At 40.0% G+C, this 23,021-nt stretch overlaps 4 protein-coding genes across 4 annotated transcripts in view; 2 read left to right on the forward strand and 2 right to left on the reverse strand.

The window, feature by feature from the left end:
- Positions 1-10,126, reverse strand: part of LOC146711612 (hemicentin-1) — a 53,082-nt gene extending 42,956 nt beyond the window's left edge. Inside the window, exons 1-7 of the mRNA XM_085452968.1 lie at positions 9,635-10,126; positions 7,926-8,201; positions 7,671-7,836; positions 1,301-1,452; positions 909-1,163; positions 537-791; positions 107-430 (exon numbers count right to left, since the gene is read on the reverse strand). Coding sequence (XP_085309094.1) covers positions 107-430; positions 537-791; positions 909-1,163; positions 1,301-1,452; positions 7,671-7,836; positions 7,926-8,201; positions 9,635-9,740 — 1,534 coding nt within the window. The 5' untranslated portion in view covers positions 9,741-10,126. The remainder of the gene's footprint in view (positions 1-106; positions 431-536; positions 792-908; positions 1,164-1,300; positions 1,453-7,670; positions 7,837-7,925; positions 8,202-9,634) is intronic.
- On the forward strand, positions 1,463-7,611 carry LOC146711614 (uncharacterized). Its single transcript, XM_085454514.1, has 2 exons — positions 1,463-2,142; positions 5,277-7,611. The coding sequence occupies exon 2, from the start codon at positions 5,592-5,594 to the stop codon at positions 7,101-7,103; it is 1,512 nt and encodes a 503-aa protein (XP_085310640.1). The 5' UTR covers positions 1,463-2,142; positions 5,277-5,591; the 3' UTR covers positions 7,104-7,611.
- Positions 10,127-10,183: 57 nt separating the features above from the next.
- Positions 10,184-15,116, reverse strand: angptl6 (angiopoietin-like 6). The gene is made up of 7 exons (XM_085454515.1): positions 14,866-15,116; positions 13,850-14,329; positions 13,630-13,767; positions 13,316-13,523; positions 11,779-11,972; positions 10,588-10,858; positions 10,184-10,495 (listed from the first exon to the last, which is right to left on the reverse strand). Exons 2-7 carry the CDS (start codon positions 14,312-14,314, stop codon positions 10,311-10,313), a joined length of 1,461 nt encoding a protein of 486 aa, XP_085310641.1. The 5' UTR covers positions 14,315-14,329; positions 14,866-15,116; the 3' UTR covers positions 10,184-10,310.
- Positions 15,117-18,855: 3,739 nt separating this feature from the next.
- ppan (peter pan homolog) lies at positions 18,856-22,861 on the forward strand. The gene is made up of 12 exons (XM_085454516.1): positions 18,856-19,054; positions 19,349-19,519; positions 19,628-19,729; positions 20,003-20,053; positions 20,253-20,423; positions 20,643-20,719; positions 21,056-21,163; positions 21,282-21,405; positions 21,502-21,580; positions 21,783-21,912; positions 22,007-22,164; positions 22,241-22,861. The coding sequence occupies exons 1-12, from the start codon at positions 19,040-19,042 to the stop codon at positions 22,624-22,626; spliced, it is 1,572 nt and encodes a 523-aa protein (XP_085310642.1). The 5' UTR covers positions 18,856-19,039; the 3' UTR covers positions 22,627-22,861.
- The last annotated feature ends 160 nt before the right edge of the window (positions 22,862-23,021 follow it).

Here is a 23,021-nt window from a genome sequence, read left to right on the forward strand (position 1 = left end):
CACATTTACACAATTGAAAGCTGAACAGAAGGGAACTTGTGTTTAATCTTTAAAAAAAATAAAAATAAACTTCTGTTCATGTGTAAACAGCAGGATATTTACTCACAGTGGGCTGAAACTCTGTGTGTTTTAGAAATGGCAGGAAGTTTTGGTCTGTGTGGTCCAAAGTCCAGCTGAGCTTCACATCTGAACTCCACTACATTTTCTTCTCTGCTGATGTTGACTCTCAGAATAGAGGACTCATTTACTGGAGTTTTGGTTGTTGTGTCATTGAAAGATTCTGTCTGGATTTTTTCACTGTTTTTGTACCAGCTAACAGTGACATACTGAACAGGAGCCACATTAATGACATCACATTTCAGATCATACTCTCTGCCCTCCACCATTGAACCATGACCCATGTCAGACACTGACACAGAATCTGGAGTTTCTGTAAATAAATAAGCTAAATCATTGCTATATCATATTACAAATTTCAATTCATATAGTTTATAACACAATAAAGCATTGTGGACATTGTGGTCACATGTACTTACTGTAAACAGTGATGACTGGACTCACAGTACACTGTGATCCATCAACCAGAGTAGCATAGCAGGAAGGACTTGGAGTCCACTCTTCTAGTTTTTCAACCCTCCAAGTGACAACAGGAGGACGCTCAAATCCTGTACCTCCAAATGGAGCCTCCCAGCCCATTTCTTCAACATCTGTGACTGATGTGCTGCAGTTGATTGCAACTGGATCTCCAAATTTCACAACAGTTTCAGAAGGTGTCAGTGTTAGTGGGCAACCTGCCATTCACAAGCAAATATATTCAGAGTTAGAGATGATTTGGTGTAAAATAAGACATAAGTCAGCAGTTTCATCTAAATCATCCACAATTTTAGATGTGAAGTAAGAATATATACCTCTTGGTTCAACATGAAGATGGATTGTCTTAGTTATGTTTCCCAGATAATTGGTAGCTGTGCATGCGCAGGTTTTATTGCCATGTACTCGAGGTAAACTGAGACTGGTTGTGTTCTCCAACATGTTTTTCCCATCACAAATCCAGTTATACACAGGAAGAGGGTTTCCAACAGCTTCACAGCTCAATGTGATGTTAGTGCCCTCAAGTGCATAAGTGTCATCAGCACTATTTTGTGTCTTTAGCTCTGGAGCGTCTGAAATGATAAACAGTTTTTTATCAGTTCTCACATTTACACAATTGAAAGCTGAACAGAAGGGAACTTGTGTTTAATCTTTAAAAAAAATAAAAATAAACTTCTGTTCATGTGTAAACAGCAGGATATTTACTCACAGTGGGCTGAAACTCTGTGTGTTTTAGAAATGGCAGGAAGTTTTGGTCTGTGTGGTCCAAAGTCCAGCTGAGCTTCACATCTGAACTCCACTACATTTTCTTCTCTGCTGATGTTGACTCTCAGAATAGAGGACTCATTTACTGGAGTTTTGGTTGTTGTGTCTGTCAGAGTATTTTTGCTTTTAAAGGTTTTATTATTCATATAATAATCAGCTAAGAGTGTTTATATTTCTGTTCTGTACTCAACCAGCTGCATATTTTAATTGCTGGCTCCCTACTTTATAACGGAAACTGCTTGCCTTCACATTATCAGTCTTTGCCTTCACATTGTCACTGTTTGCCTTCACACTAGCAGGAAACCGCCACCCACGAGTAAGAAACAACCTTGTAGAGAACACAAAGTTTTTTGATAAACCACACCTGTTTTCTTGACAAGATAAGGATGATATTTCCTTTTTTGTATGCTTCATGATGTGTATAAATAAAGCCAGACTGCACCAAGGAGGTGTGTGAGTCTCTCCCTGAGTCTCTCACCCGTGCACGTTTAAAACTGCTCTAAGTGTCTGAGTGATATTTCATTGCATCTGAGTACTTTGATAATAGAATATCTTTAACATTTAATTGGTCCTTCGAGCCGGATTGGACATTGATATTTTTTCAATGCTCCAATAGGAGACCTTCGTCAAGTCCTGACGTCGTGAGAAGCCCACGCTGTCGACTCCTCTCCAGGCAGAGGATAAAGTCCAGAGACGTGACGTTCGGGTTCTGGCCAGCGTTCTTATAAGAGGTCCACGACTTCAGGGGTTGATGAAGGAAACCAAAGCAACCACACAATAACTCAGGTGAATATTTAGCACTCACTCACATCTTGCGCAAAACGACTGAGGCAACCTGTGGTCTGTACATTAAATAGTTTCCCGTCAATGTATGACAGATTAATTAAGTAACATTCTCGTCTGAAAAAGGACTGGTAGAGGTTACAGCTCGCCTGAAAAAGGGCTCGGAGCAAGTTTAATGTCAAAATACGACAGGATAGTAACATTCTCGTCTGAAAAAGGACTCGTAGAGGTTACGAAGCAGCTCGCCTGAAAGAGGGCTTGGAGCAATGTAGAAAGACACAGTGTTGCCCAGAATAAAAAACTCATTACGCGTATAATCTGTTGTTTTACTGTTTTGTTGGTGGAGTAAGTTGATTTTACAGCACATTAAGGAGGCTGAACTACTCCACCGAATTGTTTACCGTTGGTTGCTCGAGTTCTGGTGGAACGGGAAAAGGTTGTGTTTCATCACATAAAATTGACACCGCTTTCAAGGCTAGCTTGAAAGTAGAAGGCCGTGTCAATAGCCTCTCCCATTCCTCGTGCCAGAGAAAGCACCACGGGTGTGTATGTGTGTGTGTAAACGCAAATATATTTATAAATAAATAAATAAAAATAATAAGAAAGAAAAATGGGTAATAAATCAACAAAACTCACTGCTGACGAGCAGTGGCTAGAGAAAAATGTCCAGGCGCCGGACAAACTGCAGTGACTGATAAAACCCTTATTAAGTGAAAACTAGAGATCAAAGTAGTTTAAAAAGGTTGGAAACAGACCTCAACGAATAGATATAAATATAAGAAGTACAAAAATAAAATAAATAAAGACAAAATTACATTAGAACTTATTTTTAATGTATTGAAACTAATAATAGGAAGGATAACAACCTGTAAACTTATATTAACAATGAAACATAGTTGGCAAGACGTTCATGCCCAGAATGTATAAAATAAATAAAAGGAAATAATTCACACGAAAACCTTTTAAATAAAATAGAGAGATGCATAAGGTACATTAAGGCTGTGTCATTGGTCAGCCAAGGAAAGTGTGTGAAAAGGTAAATGTCTCCAGCTTGGGAAAAGGTGAAGCTGCAGATCACCCGAAGCCCTTGATGGACACAAAATAAAATATAAAATATATAATAATAAATTGCTTGGTTAGACATGCAACAGAAAGAATGAAAGTGACCGAAGGTTGGATCTGAGATGAGGCAAACAGAAGACCAGTCTAAAAAGTAGGCACAAACCTGTTCAGAGAAGAAGCAAATTTGTACAGATTGGATGAATTCTAAGTTATCTGTTTGCTGAGTAAGATGATCCCAACTATTAAATTGGCTCAGTAGTAGTATAGTAATATACACTTTTATATACACTGATAAAATGTTGTAATATACTGTTGTTATTATATGGAAAGAAAAAGATGATAATAATAAGAAGTAACCTAGTCAGTATGATGTGAGATGGACAATTGTTATGAAGTAGTCTGCATCAAGCTTAAGGTTTGCTCAAACTCAGTATAATGACATAGGAGATGAAGAAAATAAAGGAAATATCTAAACTACTTAGGTGCATAGAGGCACTTGACATGCTTGAAAACCTGGATAAAATATTACTGAGATATAGAGCACATCTATAGTAACAACTAATAAGCCAAACCCTGTAGACAACAGCTAAAGTTGCAGGATTGTGAAGCTGAATTAAATATGTGGACACCGCTAAGTTGATGAGCATGTTACACATTTTCTTTTATTTTTTATTTATTTGTTTTTAGAGCAGAAGCTGCATAAAAGCCAACACATGCAGCTGTCTGTGAGCTCAGTTTTCCCTCACATGTCTGCTCTGTTTCAGTAGCAGCATTTTTCTTTTTGGGTCCTGACTCATGTATGTTTTCGGTTTTGTTTGATTATTTTATTTTGTTGATTTGGAAACAAATTCGTGACAATACTTGTTTAAAATATGTAAGATGTGTGAGATGTGTGAATTCTTTGAAAAACTAGAAATTATCTAAAAATGCCTCAAGTGAGAATGTAATGTTCCATCTATAAAAAAAAAAAAAAAAAAAATCTTGCTGGAAGTGATCACCTTGCCAAAACAATTGGCACTGTGCACATGTGGAGCACATCAAAAAGACAATTATATTGTCACAAAAGGAAATAATTTTGCAGAACAAGCAGCAAAACAGGCTGCAAACAATCGGCAGAGCTACTAGAAACCAACTACTGCCTACAAATACCACTTGATGTACTAAAAACCGAACAACAAGCTGCAACAATCACTGAACAAAACAAGTGGCTGAAATGTGGAGTAAACTGAAAGATGACTTAATGGTCTGTGATGGAAAACCTATATTAACAGAGTCATTACACAGGACAGCGGTTGTAGTGACACATGAGGTAAACACCTGTGTCAACAGGAGGGAGATATAGTATAGATAAACAATGCAATACACACTATAAATTTTGAAACTTTAGCGAATAATTTGTAAGAACATGCCTATTCTGTCAAAAAACAAAAAACAAAAAAAAACAACACAACTCACAAGGAAACTTAAGACCTAAGAGAGGCTAGTTTTCCATACAATCCACATGGATTTTATTGAACTTAACGAATGCCAAGCATCAAGATATGCTCTAGTAATTATAGATGTATTTTCAAAATGGCCAGAAATCTATCCAGTAAAAAGAGCAGATGCAATATCAGTGGCAAAGTGTTTATGCAATCACTTCATCCCCACATATGGCATTCCCAGTCTGATAAGGTCAGACAATGGAACACATTTTGTTAATGACATCATCAGCAAAGTCTCTGAAGCTCTAGGATTTAGCATCAAACATCACTGTGCATATCACCCACAAAGCGCAGGATTAGTGGAAAGAACTAACGGCACAATAAAACAGAGATTAAGAAAATGCATGGAAGAAACAGGAAGACCATGGCCTGAATGTCTAGGCCTAGTAAAGATGTGGATGAGAATAACACAAGGTTCTCAGAAACTTACACCTTTTGAAATCATCCACGGGAGAGCGTTTCCATTGCCAATTACCAGTGAACCTATTAATAAATCAATAAGGGAAACTACCCTAGCAGAATGGATGACTAAACTGTTTGAAAATAAAGAGATTGTGTTAAACAACCAACTGCCGAGTGATTTCTCTCCAGTGTCTTGCAGGTTACAACCAGGTGATTGGATCCTGATCAAAGTACTCCAGAGAAAGAATTGGAGTTCACCAAGGTGGGAGGGCCCATACCAAGTCCTACTTACCACACCCACCGCCTGCAAAATAGCAGAAAGACCATCTTGGATCCACCACAGCCACTGTAAAAAAGTGAGTGACAATCCAGACGCTTAGACGCCGGCTCCCCTGGCTTCTAGGTGATCTATTGGTGAAGGGAAGGGCTGATTGGGTATATCCCGCCCTTTTTTACTTCTCGCCAATAGTCTACTCACCAGAAGTCTAGGTGTGCCTGGTCATCATGAAGACACTTGTCCTCCTAGTGGCCAGCATTGCGCTCCTAGTGAGCCTACTAACACTCACCCAGATGAGAGGAAATAAACAACACCACCTGCAAAAAAGATGGACACATGATAATTCGCATCTACGTGACCTGAACCAAGACCATAACCACCCATGGATGAACAACGCGTGGTATAGATATGTGTATGATAGAACACGCACCGACAACAGCACGGAATGCTATGTATGTTCACATATGCCAACAACAGCCGTACACGCAACAATATATGGAAAGGCACCTGAACTTGACGAAGCGATGTGTGTGTTCAACAAAGCAACAACTGGCAATTGCACACGCAGAGATTTGATGGCAACAGGACTGACCCTAAAAGGTCAAAGCACAAAGAAAGAAGACCTAATTCCATGGTGTAGTGACACAGACGTCAAACGTGTCACGAAACCACTTTCACAACGACGTATCCTAATTGAACAGACAACCCCTTGTGCCTACAATCTGACGAACTGGAACTACACCTGCAACGAAAAACATTGGGTAAACGTCAAAGCCAACAACACAAAAAACAAATCATTCGCCATAGTTTTGCCGCCGGACATACAGCACCCAATGTGTTTCAACTTCTCCGATGGAAACAGGAAACTTGGACGAAACCGCAACTGCACACAGACACTTGACCTGACCCAATCCAAAGGAATACACACCTTCAAAAATGGAACTTTCTGGGTCCAGGGAGCCGCTTGGGCCTGCGGGCCTAAAACCTACTTCATGCTCCCACCGAACTCCACCGGTCTGTGTGCACCAGTACTAATTTCAGACCACACCTTCAAGATCACAGCAGAGACACACACGTCAAGAGCAAAACGTGAAGTTGCTGAAGTCACTGAAGTAATGCCACATGACTCAATCTATGGATCAGATGTGCCCAAAAACTTCAAACTATGGACTGATGGTCAGAAAGTCCTCCACTCCTTGTTCCCTTGGGTAGGAGTTGGGAAAAACATGCTGAGGATCGAGACACTTGACTATCGATTTGGACTGTTCCTAAATGCTTCAATGAAAATCAACAAAGCGCAAAATGAAGAAATCGACGCAATACGCATTGTAGTGATGCAACACAGAGTCGCACTAGACATGATTCTAGCTGAAAAAGGAGGTTTGTGTGTATTGTTTGACACTACATGTTGTACATACATCCCAGACAACATACACTCACAAAACATGACCGACGCTTTGAACACCTTGAGAAAGATTAAAGATGCTGAACAACAAGACTATGTCACAAGCACTGATGATTGGTTGACATGGTTACTAGGTGGTTCATGGAAGTCCCTACTGATTAAAGGACTTGTTGGAATAGCATTTTTGCTTTTACTATTATGTGTTTTCACAACATGTGTAGTACCCTGTCTGAAGAAAATGGTATCAAACATGGTGACAACTTCTATCAATGCTTATGTGATGACGTCTCAAATGGAAGAAATTTTGAAAGATGATCCATACAGTAATGTTTAGTTTAATTGAACACAGGACTGTTTTATGACGTTCAAACCGAAAATGTTTAGACAAGAGGTTATGAACTGACAAAAATAACAGTACTGTCATGTAAGAAATCTAAACAACAGGAGGGAATGTCAGAGTATTTTTGCTTTTAAAGGTTTTATTATTCATATAATAATCAGCTAAGAGTGTTTATATTTCTGTTCTGTACTCAACCAGCTGCATATTTTAATTGCTGGCTCCCTACTTTATAACGGAAACTGCTTGCCTTCACATTATCAGTCTTTGCCTTCACATTGTCACTGTTTGCCTTCACACTAGCAGGAAACCGCCACCCACGAGTAAGAAACAACCTTGTAGAGAACACAAAGTTTTTTGATAAACCACACCTGTTTTCTTGACAAGATAAGGATGATATTTCCTTTTTTGTATGCTTCATGATGTGTATAAATAAAGCCAGACTGCACCAAGGAGGTGTGTGAGTCTCTCCCTGAGTCTCTCACCCGTGCACGTTTAAAACTGCTCTAAGTGTCTGAGTGATATTTCATTGCATCTGAGTACTTTGATAATAGAATATCTTTAACAGTGTCATTGAAAGATTCTGTCTGGATTTTTTCACTGTTTTTGTACCAGCTAACAGTGACATACTGAACAGGAGCAACATTGATGATGTCACACTGCAGTCTGTACTGTGTTTCTTCTCCTATCACATTCACAAGCTGTACAGAATGAAAAACTTCTGGATTATCTGGCAAACAAAATTAAGCAAAGTTAGTTAATGTCAACATTTATTTATTTTCTTAGCATTGTACTGTATTCAATTCAAATTAAACTTACTGAATAAAATAACTTTGAGTTCCTTGCTGCATTCATAAGACTCATTAAACTTCATTTTGCACTCGGCCGTCACATTCCAGTCTGACACTGGCACTAAGTGGGAGATAAACATTTCTTCATCTTCAGTGTCAGAGCTTTCATTCCCGACTCTCCAGTATAGTCCGTAATGATCGCCCAGTCTGGTGGTACAGTTTACAATTACAGGAATTCCTCCATATTCTGCAATAATCTCAGGTGGATCTGTCTTCAACTCTGTTGTGCATATGCTGTCAGCATCTATGAATAGACAAGAATAATGTTTTTATTGGACTTTTATTAGCTCTATAGCCCTATAGACTGTATACCCCCTTGAACTGAAGCTGAAAGTCTGCATTTTTGTCATATCTTGACTGTTCAGAGGCAAAACTATGTCTTTGTTCAACAAATTATGGGCCCAACTGCACATTCAAGAAAAAGACACACCCAAAAAGAGAGCAACATGGGGAACCAAATGAGCCTACCAGTTGCTGTGTAGTTGTTATTAAGGCAGAACAGGTGCTAACTGATTAAAGCTGCTAAAAAGCTGATTTGTCTTTATTTATAAATGTATTCAAATGCTGTATGTTATTTAAAAACAGTTATTCTAATAAACTCAAATAAATAAATGCAATCCTGTGAAAATGAAAATTCCCACAGGATTCTGCGCATTAATGTTGAAAAACAAAGTGCATCCTCACTGCTCCTATAGGGTTTCAGAGGGTATGTAGCAGCCAGGCTGTACTAATGAAATGCACTATTAATTGATCATCCTTTCAGGCGTGGACGTCCACGCATGACTCTGGATTTTCTACTTAAACATTTTAGTTTAACATTTAGTTTTGTTTATTATATTATTACCATATATTTTCTGATTAGTTTGGTCTCTATTCTTCTCATTTAGATTATTCTATTCTAGTTTTAGTTCATTTGCAGTGGTTATTTCCCTACATTCCTTTGTTCTCTTTGTCAAGTCAGCTTTTCTGTTCCCACGATGTTCCCGTATTTGCTTACTTCCTGTTTTATTTTGTTAGTCCCTCATCTGGCATTCACTGTGTTTTGTTTTACTTCCCTTGTCTTGTCTCCTGTGATTAGCTAGCTTGTCTTTCCCTAGTGTTTCCCATTGTTCCAATGACCTTATATGTATTTATAGCCTTTGTCTCCCCTCAGTTATTCATCCTGTTCTACTGTTTATCCGCCTGTGTGGTTTGTTGGAGTCTGTTTTCTGTCAGTCTTGTGAATTTACTGCCTCGGGTCGAAATAAAAGTTAGTTTTCAGTTTGTTTAAACCTTCTCAAAATCTGCACCTGGGTCCAAATTCTATGTAAATCCTGACCGTCAGACCGTACAATGGTCGAAACAACACACAACAAAACGATAGTTTAAAATAATTACTACAAGTCACTACTGCTAAGGTTTGTTTTGAAAGCTACTGAACCATGTAACCAAAAAGAAATATGTTTTTCACAAGTCCACATAGAGTCATGAAAACTTAAAAGGGGAGTATTTCATGAAACATGATCTTATTATTAGTTTTAGCTTTTGCAGTTACCATCACTAATAACATTCCAGTATCAAAACTGATCACACCATCAAGACACTAAAAGTTAAAAACCTAATTTTTATTCCTAACAATTCAATGAAATAGTTTTTCCCATACACACAGAGTTCTTGCAGAGCATCATTATTACTCACTGCACAGTGAAAAGAGGAGGATGAGAATGCTCAGCATCCTGACAGGCAGCATGCTTGGACAGCATGCAGAAGGAATGAGGTGAATGGAGCAGTGTTTCAGGAGCATCCAGAGACTATCCAGCTTCAGGACCTGGGTTAAATGAACGTCAGCTCGATGCAGATCCTACTTATGATGACCGACTAAAAGTTTCACAGGCAGAAAAAAAAACTAGAGAGGAAATTTAACGCCCTTGTGTACAGGAAACTCTGTGAAGCCCAAAATACAAAACCACATCTGCAGCCAGCCCTTTGTGGAGTAACGGTTGCTTATAGGTTGTCCTCCTCCCATATTTTATGTAATTTTTTAATGTAGTCTTTCACAAAGTGTTTTTTGTTTCTCTCCCCTGTTTTTTTGTCCAAATGGGAGTGAAAAATTATGCAATTTAAAAAAAAAAATGTTGAGGAATACAAATTCTTTTAGGAAGTTGCATGACCGACAGCAGATTTCTCAAGTTAGTCAATATTAGTCATCATCCGGTTATTCATTTCATGCACATGTCACAGACTAGGTTAATTTTAAAATATCCTTTTTATTAAACGTAGAGTTACAAATAGAGTTTGTTTTATTCTTTCTGCACATATGTGAAGATCATCCACATCATGTCTTTCCTTTGCACATGTCCATAAGATAACCTTGTTATTTGGGTTTGATCATCATGCAAACCCGTTTAAGGGAGTACGATCCTCCATGGAACTCTGCCCAGTAAACGCCATCCTGGTACCGGCTTCGATAGTGTCCACCACGATACCACACACCATTCAGATTGGAGTGGGCACACATGTGATACCACCAGCCTCCCTTCTGATAATGAGCACAGTTACCTGATGACACAACAGAAGAAAATGAAGATGTTAAAAGGGAAATGTCACTATACAGCAGATAGCAATCAGGTAGGACCAGGGGAAGAGCAGACCGCCATAGCTGTCTTTGTCTCGATCCAAAGTGGTAAAGGCCTTGTTGCTGTGCCAGGAGAGGGAGTCCCCTGCATTGCCGTGATACAGTCCCAACCGCAGTCGATACCAGTCGCTCTCTGGTTCCACATAGAAGCTGTCATACTCAGCAAACACCTGCCGGCCACGCCAGTCTTCCAGGGCCACCCGCAACTTATACTGAGCCTGTTTGGTCAACCAGTACAGGTTTTCCAGACCAAGCCAGTACTCTCCATCTAGGTTCCCAAAGCCTTGCTGTAAAACATGATTAACCAGGTTTAATCACTCTAAGTTGCACAAATTCATCATGGCAACACTTAGACAGCAGATCTCCAGAGTAAGCGATGTCTAGTAGATTTATTAGCTCTTAAGAGCATACGTGCACACCTCCAGGATCTGTTTTAATCAAGTTTGTGGTATGTTTTCACTTATTACTTTTTATCTATTGATAATATCAAGCCCTTTCTCCTTATTAATACTAATTAGCGTTGCACTGTTGCCTCATGATCAAGACGGGCCTGGGTTCAATCTGGGGCCTTTCTATGTGGAGTTTGCATGTTCTCTGGGAACTCCAGCTTCCACCCAGAGTCCAAAGACATGCAGTCAGTGAGGTTAGGTTAACTGATTTAAAATTGCCCATAGATGTGAATGTGTGTGAATGGTTGTATGTCTCTCATCCTATGACATCTGAGATAGGCTCCAGCTCCCCCGCAACCCTGAATTGGATAAGTGCAAGAAGATGGATGGATAAGTAAAATGAGTGTAGCCTTTGTCATGTTTCATTTCTGTTGCATCCAGTTCGGAAGAGTTTGAGTTTCATTTGTTTAGTTAAGATCACTGCTCACTCACTTATTATAAAGCTGGTATTTACTCACTAATTTTATTAGACGAATGTAAAGATGCAAAGTTCTTCTCTTTTAAGCCTGAGAGACAGTGAGACTTCATTTATTTCAAAATGATCCCAGACATTTTATCTAGAGTTTTTCATTTTGGCTTTAAAGTTTTGCAGCTGTTACTGATTTTAATTTGATGATATTCTTTATGTGCATTTTTTTTAAAACAACATAGGTTTTAAGTGATTTTTAAGTGGAAGTAAATTTGTATTTGTAACACTCTTAGGTTCACAATGAAATACTTGATTGTGTTTAATTAAATTGCTAGTTTCAGACTTATACCTTATACTGTTCCCAGTCTCTAAAGAAGTTGATTGACCCATCTTGTCTCCTCTGGATGACCGTCCACCCTCCCTGAGCTTGACTCTGTTCACACCAGGCCTGCAGGAGTCGGTTGGAACTCTGCGGCCGGAGCAAATAGATCCCACTGGTAGTTTCACCTGATTCCAACACATGCTGACAGTCCCGCCATGGCCCTGAGTGAAGGGAAAATACAAGCAAGGTGACTAATAAAAGCAACATGCAATTATAGTGATGTAATATTACAACATATAACATTTTTTAGTATTAAGTACGAACATGGAAGATATCTTTAGAGGTCTTTTATGGCTTTAAAAAAAATATAGGACACTGGAAAACCCAACAGGAAGCTTCTAACAGAGGGTTTTGAAATTCAGTTTGGACATCAGGAAAATCACAGATCTTATTATTTCTCTTCCAGCACATATTCAGTGTCTCATGCCACACTGGTAAGATAGACACAGGAATGTGCACAAACAACAATGTATACAAAGAAGAGAGACTCCCACACCAAGTGATAAGCCCTAATGGTCTGTCATGACTTGAACTCTCTCTCTCTTTCTCATTACACACTGGAGGAAGTGTTGAGTTACACAGATGTTTCATCCTTTTGGGTTCTGCAGCTCATATTCTCTGGTTTGTAATTGCAAGTTCAAAAGGGAAGTGTTATAAAAAGTTCAAAAACTGTTCTGTGCATGTCTTCATTAGAAAGTGTTTTGTGCTGTGACAAGAGCTGCTGTTTTCAGAAGCTGAGGTTCCCAGGGTGGACAGATAATAGCAGGTCACTGACTCCAACAGCCACTAGTGCTTATCTAAGCAGTTAAATAAATCTGACAGGACATAGACATATATATAAACACCAAATAACTCTAATCAGGTGCTACTATAAACCATGTTTTCAACTCCATCTTTGAAGAAGCCGAGATGTTGTTCAAAATGTAAATAAAACGATAGAAAGATTTGTCAAGATGCATAAAGTAAGTGCTTTCTACGATGACAGAGCGCTCAACCATCAAGCTTCATTGATACAGTCACACACACACACATTCACTACTACATTACACGCAGGAAGGTTCACTTCCTTTCTGGGCCAAGATTATTTCAGTGAAAACAGAAATTGTGTTTGATATGGGTGTTGTACCCTCGACACAGAAGAAGAGAGGAACCATCTGGTTTGTTATCAGTGCATGGTTAAAAGACCACTATCTGTCATAGCATGGGTGACTTGCATATCTGTGGAGGCACAATTAATGCTGGGAAAACCTTTTTTAGACCTACAGCAGTTGGTCTCATCAATTCCCAAATATGGCGTTGTTAACTCAAGGAGAGATGTAATGTGGGGTAAACATGACCCTGTGCCAACATAAACATTTTTCCCACATTTGATGTGTTTTCTTTGAACTATATTCAGTAGAATTCATGTTTAATATTGTGTTGAAGTGAAGAATTACTCCGAGTTTTATTTACATCTAACACAGCATTCAAACTTTTTTGGAAACAAGCTTGCATATTGACCTACCTGGAGTTTTTGTGACAGGAAAGCTAAAGAAGGAAGGGTCTGTAGGACTGCTGGTGGTAGTGGGGGGATGGAAAGGACCTCCCCCTGTTTGAGCTTGCTCTAATGGGAGAGCACTTTGGTCCCGTTGAACATCATTGGTCATTTGGTTGGTTTCAGAACTGTAATTCAGATGCACATTTGACTGGCTTTTGGGTGGTTCAGTAACGACCTGTTCAGACAAAAAAGAAAAAAAAACAATCCAAAAAATATTCTGAGTCCTTTTTTATAAATCTTGTATAAATAGGCAGATGTAAGATTTGTTTTTTTGCCCCTACTTGAGGGGACTGGGCAGAGTCCCTGCACTGGCACTTCTTCTCCAAACGGGCAATAAACTGGTTGTGTGAACTCATCATAGAGGTGAGGGCTCCATATTTCTTCTCCAGCTCCCTGTAATCCCTGGACACCTGCAGTGCCTGAGATGTCCAACCATTCACAGCATAAGGATACATTTGACAATGATGAGTATAACATCTAGTTCCGCTGCTCTAGACTCACCTGTGCTGTCGCATTTAGCAGAAGGTTCTCCACCTTTTGCTGCTCCAAGGCCTGATCTTTCTTGTTTATAACTTCATGTAGCAGCTGAGCATAGAGCTGGCTGATGCGAGAATTCATACTGCTGCTCTCTTTGCGCAAGGCCCTTACTTCAATGGCAAGGGCCCCTTCCTGCTCCAGTTGGCTTCTTAGCTTCTCTAGTAGTTCCTGCTGTCGTTTGAGCTCTGCCCATAAGGCTGACACTTCTGAATGGTTGGTAGGAGCAGGCTGCGTGTTCAGACACAGCGCCCCAGTCAATTTCTGCTGAGGCACTATGAAGGTGTAAGAGCACCGGCCTGTTTTTGTTTCTGAAGAACGTGATGAACCTTTGTTGTCATCCTGGGATCCCTCCTTCTGTCCGCCAACTTCTGGCACGTTCACACAAAGTGTAAGAAAAAGAGGCAGAACTACTGTCAGTGCCTTCTCCATGAATCTGTAACAATCCTGAGGACACACAAAAAGCAATAGTTTCTCATCAGGTAATTAGCACTTTAATACACAGACATACACTTTGCATGTTAGTAAATAAGTATCTGGTGAATCTTGACTTTTCACCAGATGTTTCCTTACAAAGACAGAGTATGCGCATTTTCTTGAGTTTAGCAGGTCAACACAGAAGGGACAAAGGTCAACACAAACCAGTCAGAATCAACACTTCTCCATCTCAGGGTCAACAGTACAGTAAGCTCCACACCCAGATACAACAGCCATGGTCAACACCGTAACCAAGGCAAACAGACCAACACAGATGTACAGCTCTTCCACAAAACAACAACATGAGACCCATCGCATTGTGTTATGTAGCTTTCTCAGTTGCTGTGGGTAAGAATGAGACAATTTCTTCTGTCAGAGATGATAAAAAAAACATGCACCATAATGATTTAACTATGTGAAGATTAATGTAGCTATAAACAGTGCAAGTGTATTCAAGTCTACCTGAAAGTAGATATAATTAAACATTGTGACCATGCATAACTTACTGTGCCAGCTGGTTAGACAGTTTTTGGTGTTTTTGTTGCAGCTCCCAGGACAAAATCGCAGAAAAGTAGACATCAAATGTTAAGACATAAACAGTGATATCAAAAAAAAAATCTTCCTCTAAATCAAAAGCTGTTAATGATCTTAATAAAATGTTGAACTAAAACTGATGGCAGAAAACAAAAAGACTGATAACTACACAACTGCTGCTTTGTCTCTAGAGTTTCTATCTCAGGCAGACAACTAATTACAAACTCCTGCCTCCCAGAACTGGTTGTTTAGCTGGGTGCAGGAATCTAGGGTGTCTCCTCCCTCTGTCATTAACCCACAACCCTGCTGTCAACTCTATCCTGCTGTAGCACCTTATCAGTGTGGCATGATTATTTTTGAAATACATTGCCTCTTTTTTCTGATGCACATTTGGCTTGTTTTCTGTGGCCTAATTTTATGAAAGCATAAAAAAGACCACTGCAGCATTAGGGCCTTATATTGGGACTCATATTCTCTAGTGTGACTTCAACAAACAGACAGTGCTGGGAATGTAGTGAAGTGATAGTAATGATACCAGTCTAGGAAAAGACTGTTGCCTCTTTATGCCACAAAGACTAGAATAAAGGCTGCACCTGTACTTCAGCCTTCTTTGTGACTGCAGTGGCGCTTCAAAAATGGTTGTATCCTGTATGTAAAGGTTTCGTCCTGTATGTAACCATGCTTATTCAGTGAGTCTGTTTTGTTGCCAAGACGGTGACTCTCAAATTAAAAGTGGATTGGTCTGCTGCTCTAAATGCCATTACAGCTCTTTATACTGCTGCAGGTGCTTGTTCGGGAAATTCTGGGTCCCATCACATTCTGTGAAAAGTAAAGCTTCACACTCATCAGCTTTTTATGATTTTCATAAATTAACCCACTAGACTGAGTGATGCTGGAGGACCAATATATATGTATATATGTATGTATGTATGTATGTATGTATATATATATATATATACATACATACATACATACATACATACATACATACATATATACATATATATTGGTCCTCCAGCATCACTCAGTCTAGTGGGTTAATTGCAGCAGATTATGCACTTTGTTATAATAATAATAAGTTGTGATGGTCTGAGTTGCCTTTTACATGACAGCAGTGGCTCTGAGATAGTTCTTTGCTACTGCATCATCTTTATGGGAAAATCAGCAATACTGAAAAACAGTAAAGATAGTCACAGTCACACAGTGCTGAGGTCAAAGTGTGAACAGAAACCACACCTAAAACGCTGTCTCTATTTCTACTTTCAGATCAGCTTACAGTATTGCACTGGGTCACACCCAAGCTCTGATCACACATTTTTTTTCATTATAGTTTTCTCTATACTGCCAAAACAAATAAACACTTTTTTTCTTATGTCAGAGAGACAAAGACTTTACGCTCTCATTAACGTCATGATGCTACATTTAGAGTATTGGTTTTCTATCAAAAATTGTATAATTAAACTGTTGAACTTCAAATAAGCCAATGTTTGCCCATAGAATGAATATAATGAATATAGCCGTTTTCTTTGTGTGTGTGTGTGTGTGTGTGTGTGTGTGTGTGTGTGTGAGTTTGAGGCCTTGCAAATTGCAGAAAGAAATGAGGAGTGGCTCAAGACTTTTCCATAATACTGTGTTCTTGTTTATTGAGTGTATATTGAATTTCGTCTTGATGCATTCTCAATCATCCAGGAAAGTAAATCTCCAAAAGTTGATTCTGTTCATCTGGACGTAGCGTTTTGTGTTTCATCACTCATCCAAATTCAAATTCAAATTCAAATTTTATTTGTCACGTACACAGTCATACACAGTACGATATGTAGTGAAATGCTTGGATAACTGCTTGTGACCTAAAGAAAACAAAAAAGGAAAAGGCTATGAATAAGATAGGAAATAAATATGAAAAATTAAAAAGGGTAAATTTAACTAAGAAGGAATAAAATATAAATTAAGGTTAAAAATGAAATAACTGTACAACACAAATTAGAATGAAGGGTAAATTTAACTGGGAAGGAATAAGATAAAATATATAAATTAAAGTTGAAAATAAAATAACTGTACAACAAAATACACAATATAGAACTATATAAGAATGTATGAAGAAATCTAAATACTGTCATGAACCGAAGTTCCGAGCGCAGGCCGGACCCAGTAGCAGAACACACACACTAGGGTAGGAGCGAATAAAGAAAGTAATTTTTATTGCAACTAAAGGTGTCCCGTGAGGGTAGCCAGAAAAACAACGTATGAAACCAGAAGAAACCGAGGGACCGCACAGGGAACGCCGAGAGCGGGGCTGTGAGAGGCTGTAAAACAAAAAGAGAGACAGATTACTGGGGTGCGGAAAAAAGGCAGCATACGAGGGAAGGTGGAGTGTGCGTCTCACGGTGATAGCCGGGCCGAGTGAACCAGAGGGGGGTGGAGCTCCAAAAGGGGTCGAGACGGCGAAGCTGAATGTGAACCAAATCTCAGGCGGACAGGCGGACAGGCAGGTGGCTCGAAAACAAAAACACGCCGAGTTGTGATCGCTGAGAGGCGACTACGGACTGGCGTGGAGCAGCAGGTAGGGCAGGATTAAATAGTCCACCTGGTGATCGCCTGGGATGGGATGCAGGTGTGGGGTTAGCAGCCACGCTCGTGGGCGTGGACATCCCAGCAGCACCCCGGACGCCGGGCCGCGGACCATGACAAATATAAATAAATATATACACAATAACAGCAGCTGTACAAGTATTAACCGGAAATGAAGAATATAGTGACCAGTGTTGTGCAAAAAAACAATGTTTTTGCACACATTGTTTTTTTGCACAACACTGGTCACTATAATGTCCAGAAAGTCCAGTGTGTGTGTAAGAACCATATGTGTGGGTCAGTACTGTGTGGTGGTGTGATTGAGAGACCGTATCGCCTGCGGGAAGAAGCTCCTCCTCAGTCTCTCTGTGTTGGTCTTCAGGGAGCGGAATCGCTTTCCTGACCTCAGCAGAGAGAACAGTCTGTTGTTGGGATGGCTGAGGTCCTTCACGATCTTCCTGGCCTTGGTCCGGCACCGCCTGCTGTAGATTGAGTGCAGGTCAGGGAGCTCGGAGCGGATGGTGCGCTCAGCTGACCGCACAACCCTCTGTAGAGCTCGTCTGTCCTGCATGGTGCTGTTCCCGAACCAGGTTAAGATGTTTCCCGCCAGGATGCTCTCTATGGTGCACGAGTAAAAGTTCCTGAGCACCTTGGAGGGCAGTTGGAAGTCTCTCAAGCGTCTGAGGTGGTAGAGACGCTGACGGGCCTTTTTCACCACGGTGTTGATGTGACAGGACCATGACAGGTCCTGCGTGATGTGAACTCCGAGGTATTTGAAGCTGTCCACTCTCTCCACTGGGCACTCGTTGATGACGGGGGTCTGGTAGTTCCTCTCCTGCTTAGTGCTGAAGTCCACTATCAGCTCCTTTGTCTTACTGACGTTTAGAAGGAGGTTGTTCCTCTGGCACCAGTTCTCCGGATTCCTAATCTCCTTCAGGTAGGCCGTCTCGTGACATCTTCAGTCTCAGCTGACTGCAGGTTTCCCCAAATCTTATAAACAGTATATTTGCATAATGACTGAAACCAGCCCACTTCAGTGGTTTGGGGAAACCTGCAGTCAGCTGAGACTGAAGATGTCACTTGGATGAGCGATGAAACACAAAACGCTACGTCCAGATGAACAGAATCAACTTTTTGAGATGTATATTGAATTAAATAGATAGAATTAGAATATGTTACTTGTGTTACTTTATTTTTCTTTTATTATTATTCCAAAATTCATAGAAAGGGAGGGGGTCGATTACCATCTTTCAAAGAGATGCAGCCGTCTCAGCTGTCTACGGCCATCCAGCGGTTACTATGATGAACTGCAATTGGAAAAAACAAAGTAGCGTACACCGGCTAGGAACTATCGAAGACACGAGAAATACGGACTTATTAGCCTGTGACACACACTAGAAAAGCAGAGTAGAGCCATGTGGGTGGCGTCACGTTAACTTCAGTTTGGACTAACTGTTGGTTAATATCGTCAAAAAATGAGCTTGATCGTTCTTGGTAGCTTAAGTATAGTATAGCGATAGTTTTTGTGAGTGTGTTTTTGTTCCCATTACACTCTTGCGCTCTGTTTCGAGCTGAATTATGGGGAAATCAAAGGTAAGTACCGGCCTGTGCTAAAAAATTAGCCGATGTGGATTGAAATGCTGCTATTAAAGAGGCTATTTAATCATTGTTAGTTTGCGAAAAACCAAACTGTTACTTTTATTAAATGGAAACCCTGTTGGGTTGTAGTTAGCGATGAGTATGAAAATGTGTGTGGTTTGTAAAGCTAGTTGTGTCGTGAGACCCTTTCACGTTAGCCTTCTTTTCACTAAACTTAAAGCTAAACGTGAGACCAGCAACAGTCAGTAATTGACCCCTTTACTAATATGTGTTTATCGCCCTCAACAGACCCGGAATCAGAAGAAAGACCGATTACAGGCCAACCATGAGGCCGAGGAGACTTACTCGGCTGTGCCCCACACTTTGGTGTTTCACCGGGGCCAGGTTGGAAAAAACGTGGGTCAGCTCATTATCGATATCCGAAAAGTCATGGAGCCCTACACCGCAGTCTCTCTCAAGGTCCCTTCTTTGAGTTCTTTAGGCAACTATTGTATTGATTTATTCATATTTTATTTCTGCAGACTGTGCGTGAAATCGTTTTACTTTTTTACCAAAAAAAAAAAACAGGTTAGGAAGAAGAATGTGCTCAAAGACTTTGTTGCGATAGCAGGACCACTGGGAGTGACGCACTTCAACATCTTCAGCAAAACGCCCACCAGTATCAACATGGTAAGATGACCTTAGAGTATTGATTGACTGAGGCCTATAATTTACCTCTAAATGTGCTTGGTGTCAGAGCTAAAGTAGTTAAGTCATTTGAAAATAGCGAAATATTAGACCTTTTTTAATTTTTACATTTTATATTGTTTAATATTAGCAAGCACCTGGCTTCCTGTCACATCAAGTTGAGAATCCTTATATTAGACTGTAAACAAATGCATTTGCAACTGTATGTCAAATCTGTGGCTCTGTTATAAATCTAATCAAACATTCTTCTTACAGAGAGTTGCTCGTCTTCCCAAAGGTCCCATGCTTCATTTCCAGGTCACCAAGGTAAATAATTTAAACTGTGCATGCAAAATAAAACTAAATCAAATGAGTCATGGGTTCATGACATTTTAAAATGTGATTAATAAATGTTTTTCAAAGTAAACGCACTGATGTGCCCAAACTACCAAAGTTGCGATTTCTTTCTTGATCGTTCTATTCCTTACTTTTACAAAGTTGTTTTTTTGTTTTGTTTTTTTTCCAGTACTGTCTTATCAAAGATGTCGTTTCATCTCTGAAGAAGCACAGGATGCACGAGGAGCAGTTCAAGTATCATCCGCTGCTCATCCTTAATAACTTTGGACAAGATGGCATGCATATCAAACTTATGGCCACCATGTTCCAAAACATGTTTCCTTCCATAAATGTGCACAAGGTGGGTTTTACCACTAAAGCTACTGCAATATTTTTTTCCTTGGGTGACTCGAGGTTTAAAACCTCATTGATATGATGAAAGTATAGTCTTCTGAGTTTATGTGAAGATTTATCAAAAGTAAACGCTTTCTGATCTCTCTGTTGATCCATTCAGCTTTGTGATTGCCTAACCCTGACTTCCACTCAAGAGGAATGTTTCGTTCTGTTTCTTATGTTTTAGATAAGCCTCAACACCATCAAGAGGTGTGTCCTGTTAAGCTACAATTCCGAATCAGAGGAAATTGAATTCCGGCATTAGTAAGTAAAAATTGGCTATTCTTTATCATTTTAAGTTGCTTATAAACATCAGGTCACAACGCTTTTGAATCTATGCATCTGCGCACACATCACAGATGATGCGCTGTTAAGGAACGTACACGAAACTAGTTCCAGTTACTTAAACCTACATTCAACAACAATCCTGTGAAATTCGGGCTCAGATGATGACAGACCTTGACTTGACTGTTCAGTGATCTATGTCCAAAGTAAACGCACTGATGAGCCCCCACAGGATAAAAACATTTGTTTGTTTGTTTTTACTCTGTTTACTGATTACACATTGAAATTGACCAATATGTTGTTCCCACCCTGCAGCAGCCTCAAGGTTGTCCCTGTGGGAGTGAGCCGTGGAGTCAAGAAGCTGATGCAGGAGAGGTTCCCTGATATGAACAAGTTTGAGGATATCAGTGAGCTGCTGATGAAGTAAGGTTCTTTTTCAGGTCCAATTGCTGTAGCCTCGAGGATTAAAAGGGGCTCGGATTTGTAGCCGTTGGTGAGCTGGAGTTTTGTCTAATGAAATGTTCTTTGTAACCATTCTCAGGGGGGCAAACCTCTCAGAAAGTGAAGCTGAGCAAGATGAGGAGCACAACGTTACCGAACTTCCACAGGTCTACTCTGGAAGAGGCAACATGGCGTCCCAGCAGAGTGCCGTCCGCTTGACCGAAGTGCGTACGCGCACAAAGTTGATTTATTTTTTTTATTTTTTTTTTTCCCTAAATAGTGTTTGAGTGGTGCTGAAAATTTCATTGTGCTGTTCTCAGATTGGTCCTCGCATGACTCTGCGGTTAATGAAGATTCAAGAAGGGATGGGCGAGGGGAACGTCATATATCACTCCATGAGTAAGCGCATCCTTTTCCTAATTTTTTCTTTAGCATACGCAGGGGTGTACATGATGAAAAAAACTGTATGAATTCTATGATTTCTCTCTAAAAAAAAAAGTAAACGCTTACTGATACACCCTGAACTTGCAGAATTTTATTTATCGTTTGGAAGCTGGCAAAAACTGTTCTTAACCAGGAATTATTTGTACAATCCTTGTAGTCTCCAAGACGGAGGAAGAAATCCAGGAGATCCTGAAGAGGAAGGAGGCAAAGATAAAAGAAAAGGAGGAACGCCGGAAAAAGCAGGAGCAGAACATCGCTCAGAAGACAGAGAAAAAAGAAGAGCACAGGTAATTTGGCTTTCAAATGTTTTGGCTTTCCTTTTTTTGTATCCATTTTTTGATGCGGTTTATGACAAACTGTGTCTCCATTTCTTTCTCACAGGAAAAAGAGCCTGGAAGGCATTAAGAAGAAACGTGCCGAAGCTGAAGAGGACAGTGAGGTGGAGGATCCAGGGGCTCAGGACGGTCAGGGAGCTGATGCTGAGTCTGATGACGAGGCAGAGTACTACAGACAGGCCGTAGGAGAGGAGCCAGAAGAAGGTGACTGTAGCTCATTTACTTAACACTTTTAGTTCACTGGGGTCTTTTTAAGTATTAACAGATGTTTTCCATGTAGGCATGTTTCCGAGTGGAAAGAAGAAGAGGAGGAGTTCAGAAAAATCTCATGGACCTGCCAAGAAGAGGAAGTTGTCCCCTGGTCAATCTTTAAAAGACAGAGGTTCCAAATCACCAGGAGGACAGCATAGAAACCAAACAGGGAAAAAACAACAGAAAGAAGGATGGAAGAAATCCAGGGATGGGGAAAAATCATTTGGGAAGAAAATGAAGCCTACAGGAAAGGCTTTTGGAGCAAAGAGAGCTGGAGAGCAGGATAGATTTGGTGGGAAAAGGAGAAATGGGGACAGACCATTCAAGTCTAAAAGTCAGAAAGGCAAAATGGGCTTTAATAAGAGTGCAGGAGGAAGAAAGCAAGGCTTCAAACAGAGGAAGGGAAAAGGCTGACCTTCAGTACTTCCTTTTAAACTGGACTTGGAGAAATTTTCTGTTTCCAACAGGAAACGTGGAAAAGTTATTTAACTGGTGAATGCTTTATCTGCAAGTGACGCCTGTGAGAGTTTCCTGTTAGCATTTATATTTGTCACCAGAAAACCGACCTCTTTCTGTTATGCAAAGATCTTTGAATTTCAAACTGTATTTGTTCTGTAAATAAATTGACTCCCAGTTTGTCTCTTTTTAATCGATCTTTTGTTTTACTAAACTTTAAGTAACTGCAAAGAGATACAAAGTTGGAAGAAAGCAGCCAGCAACTATTAGTATCTCTTCCTGAGTTGCTGTCCAAGCATGATGTCATGGAAACACTGTTACAGATGAGGGAAAGCTAAATGAAAAATAACCGC

The sequence above is a fragment of the Copadichromis virginalis genome, linkage group LG4 (assembly GCF_057382275.1).
Source record: "Copadichromis virginalis isolate Kocher_CV1m ecotype Utaka linkage group LG4, C_Virginalis_male_GT1.1, whole genome shotgun sequence".
Lineage (NCBI taxonomy): Eukaryota > Metazoa > Chordata > Actinopteri > Cichliformes > Cichlidae > Copadichromis > Copadichromis virginalis.

Excerpts from the sequence above, each read along its gene's own strand:
- ppan (XM_085454516.1), top strand. Across the intron at positions 20,054-20,252 it reads TTCATTTCCAGGTCACCAAG|TACTGTCTTATCAAAGATGT; the intron begins GTAAATAATTTA and ends TTTTTTTTCCAG. Across the intron at positions 21,164-21,281 it reads ATCAGTGAGCTGCTGATGAA|GGGGGCAAACCTCTCAGAAA; the intron begins GTAAGGTTCTTT and ends AACCATTCTCAG.
- angptl6 (XM_085454515.1), bottom strand. The coding sequence starts at position 14,314 with ATGGAGAAGGCACTGACAGTAGTTCTGCCTCTTTTTCTTACACTTTGT. Across the intron at positions 11,973-13,315 it reads TCCTGTCACAAAAACTCCAG|GGCCATGGCGGGACTGTCAG; the intron begins GTAGGTCAATAT and ends CCCTTCACTCAG. Across the intron at positions 10,859-11,778 it reads GAGACTGGGAACAGTATAAG|CAAGGCTTTGGGAACCTAGA; the intron begins GTATAAGTCTGA and ends CATGTTTTACAG.
- LOC146711614 (XM_085454514.1), top strand. The coding sequence starts at position 5,592 with ATGAAGACACTTGTCCTCCTAGTGGCCAGCATTGCGCTCCTAGTGAGC.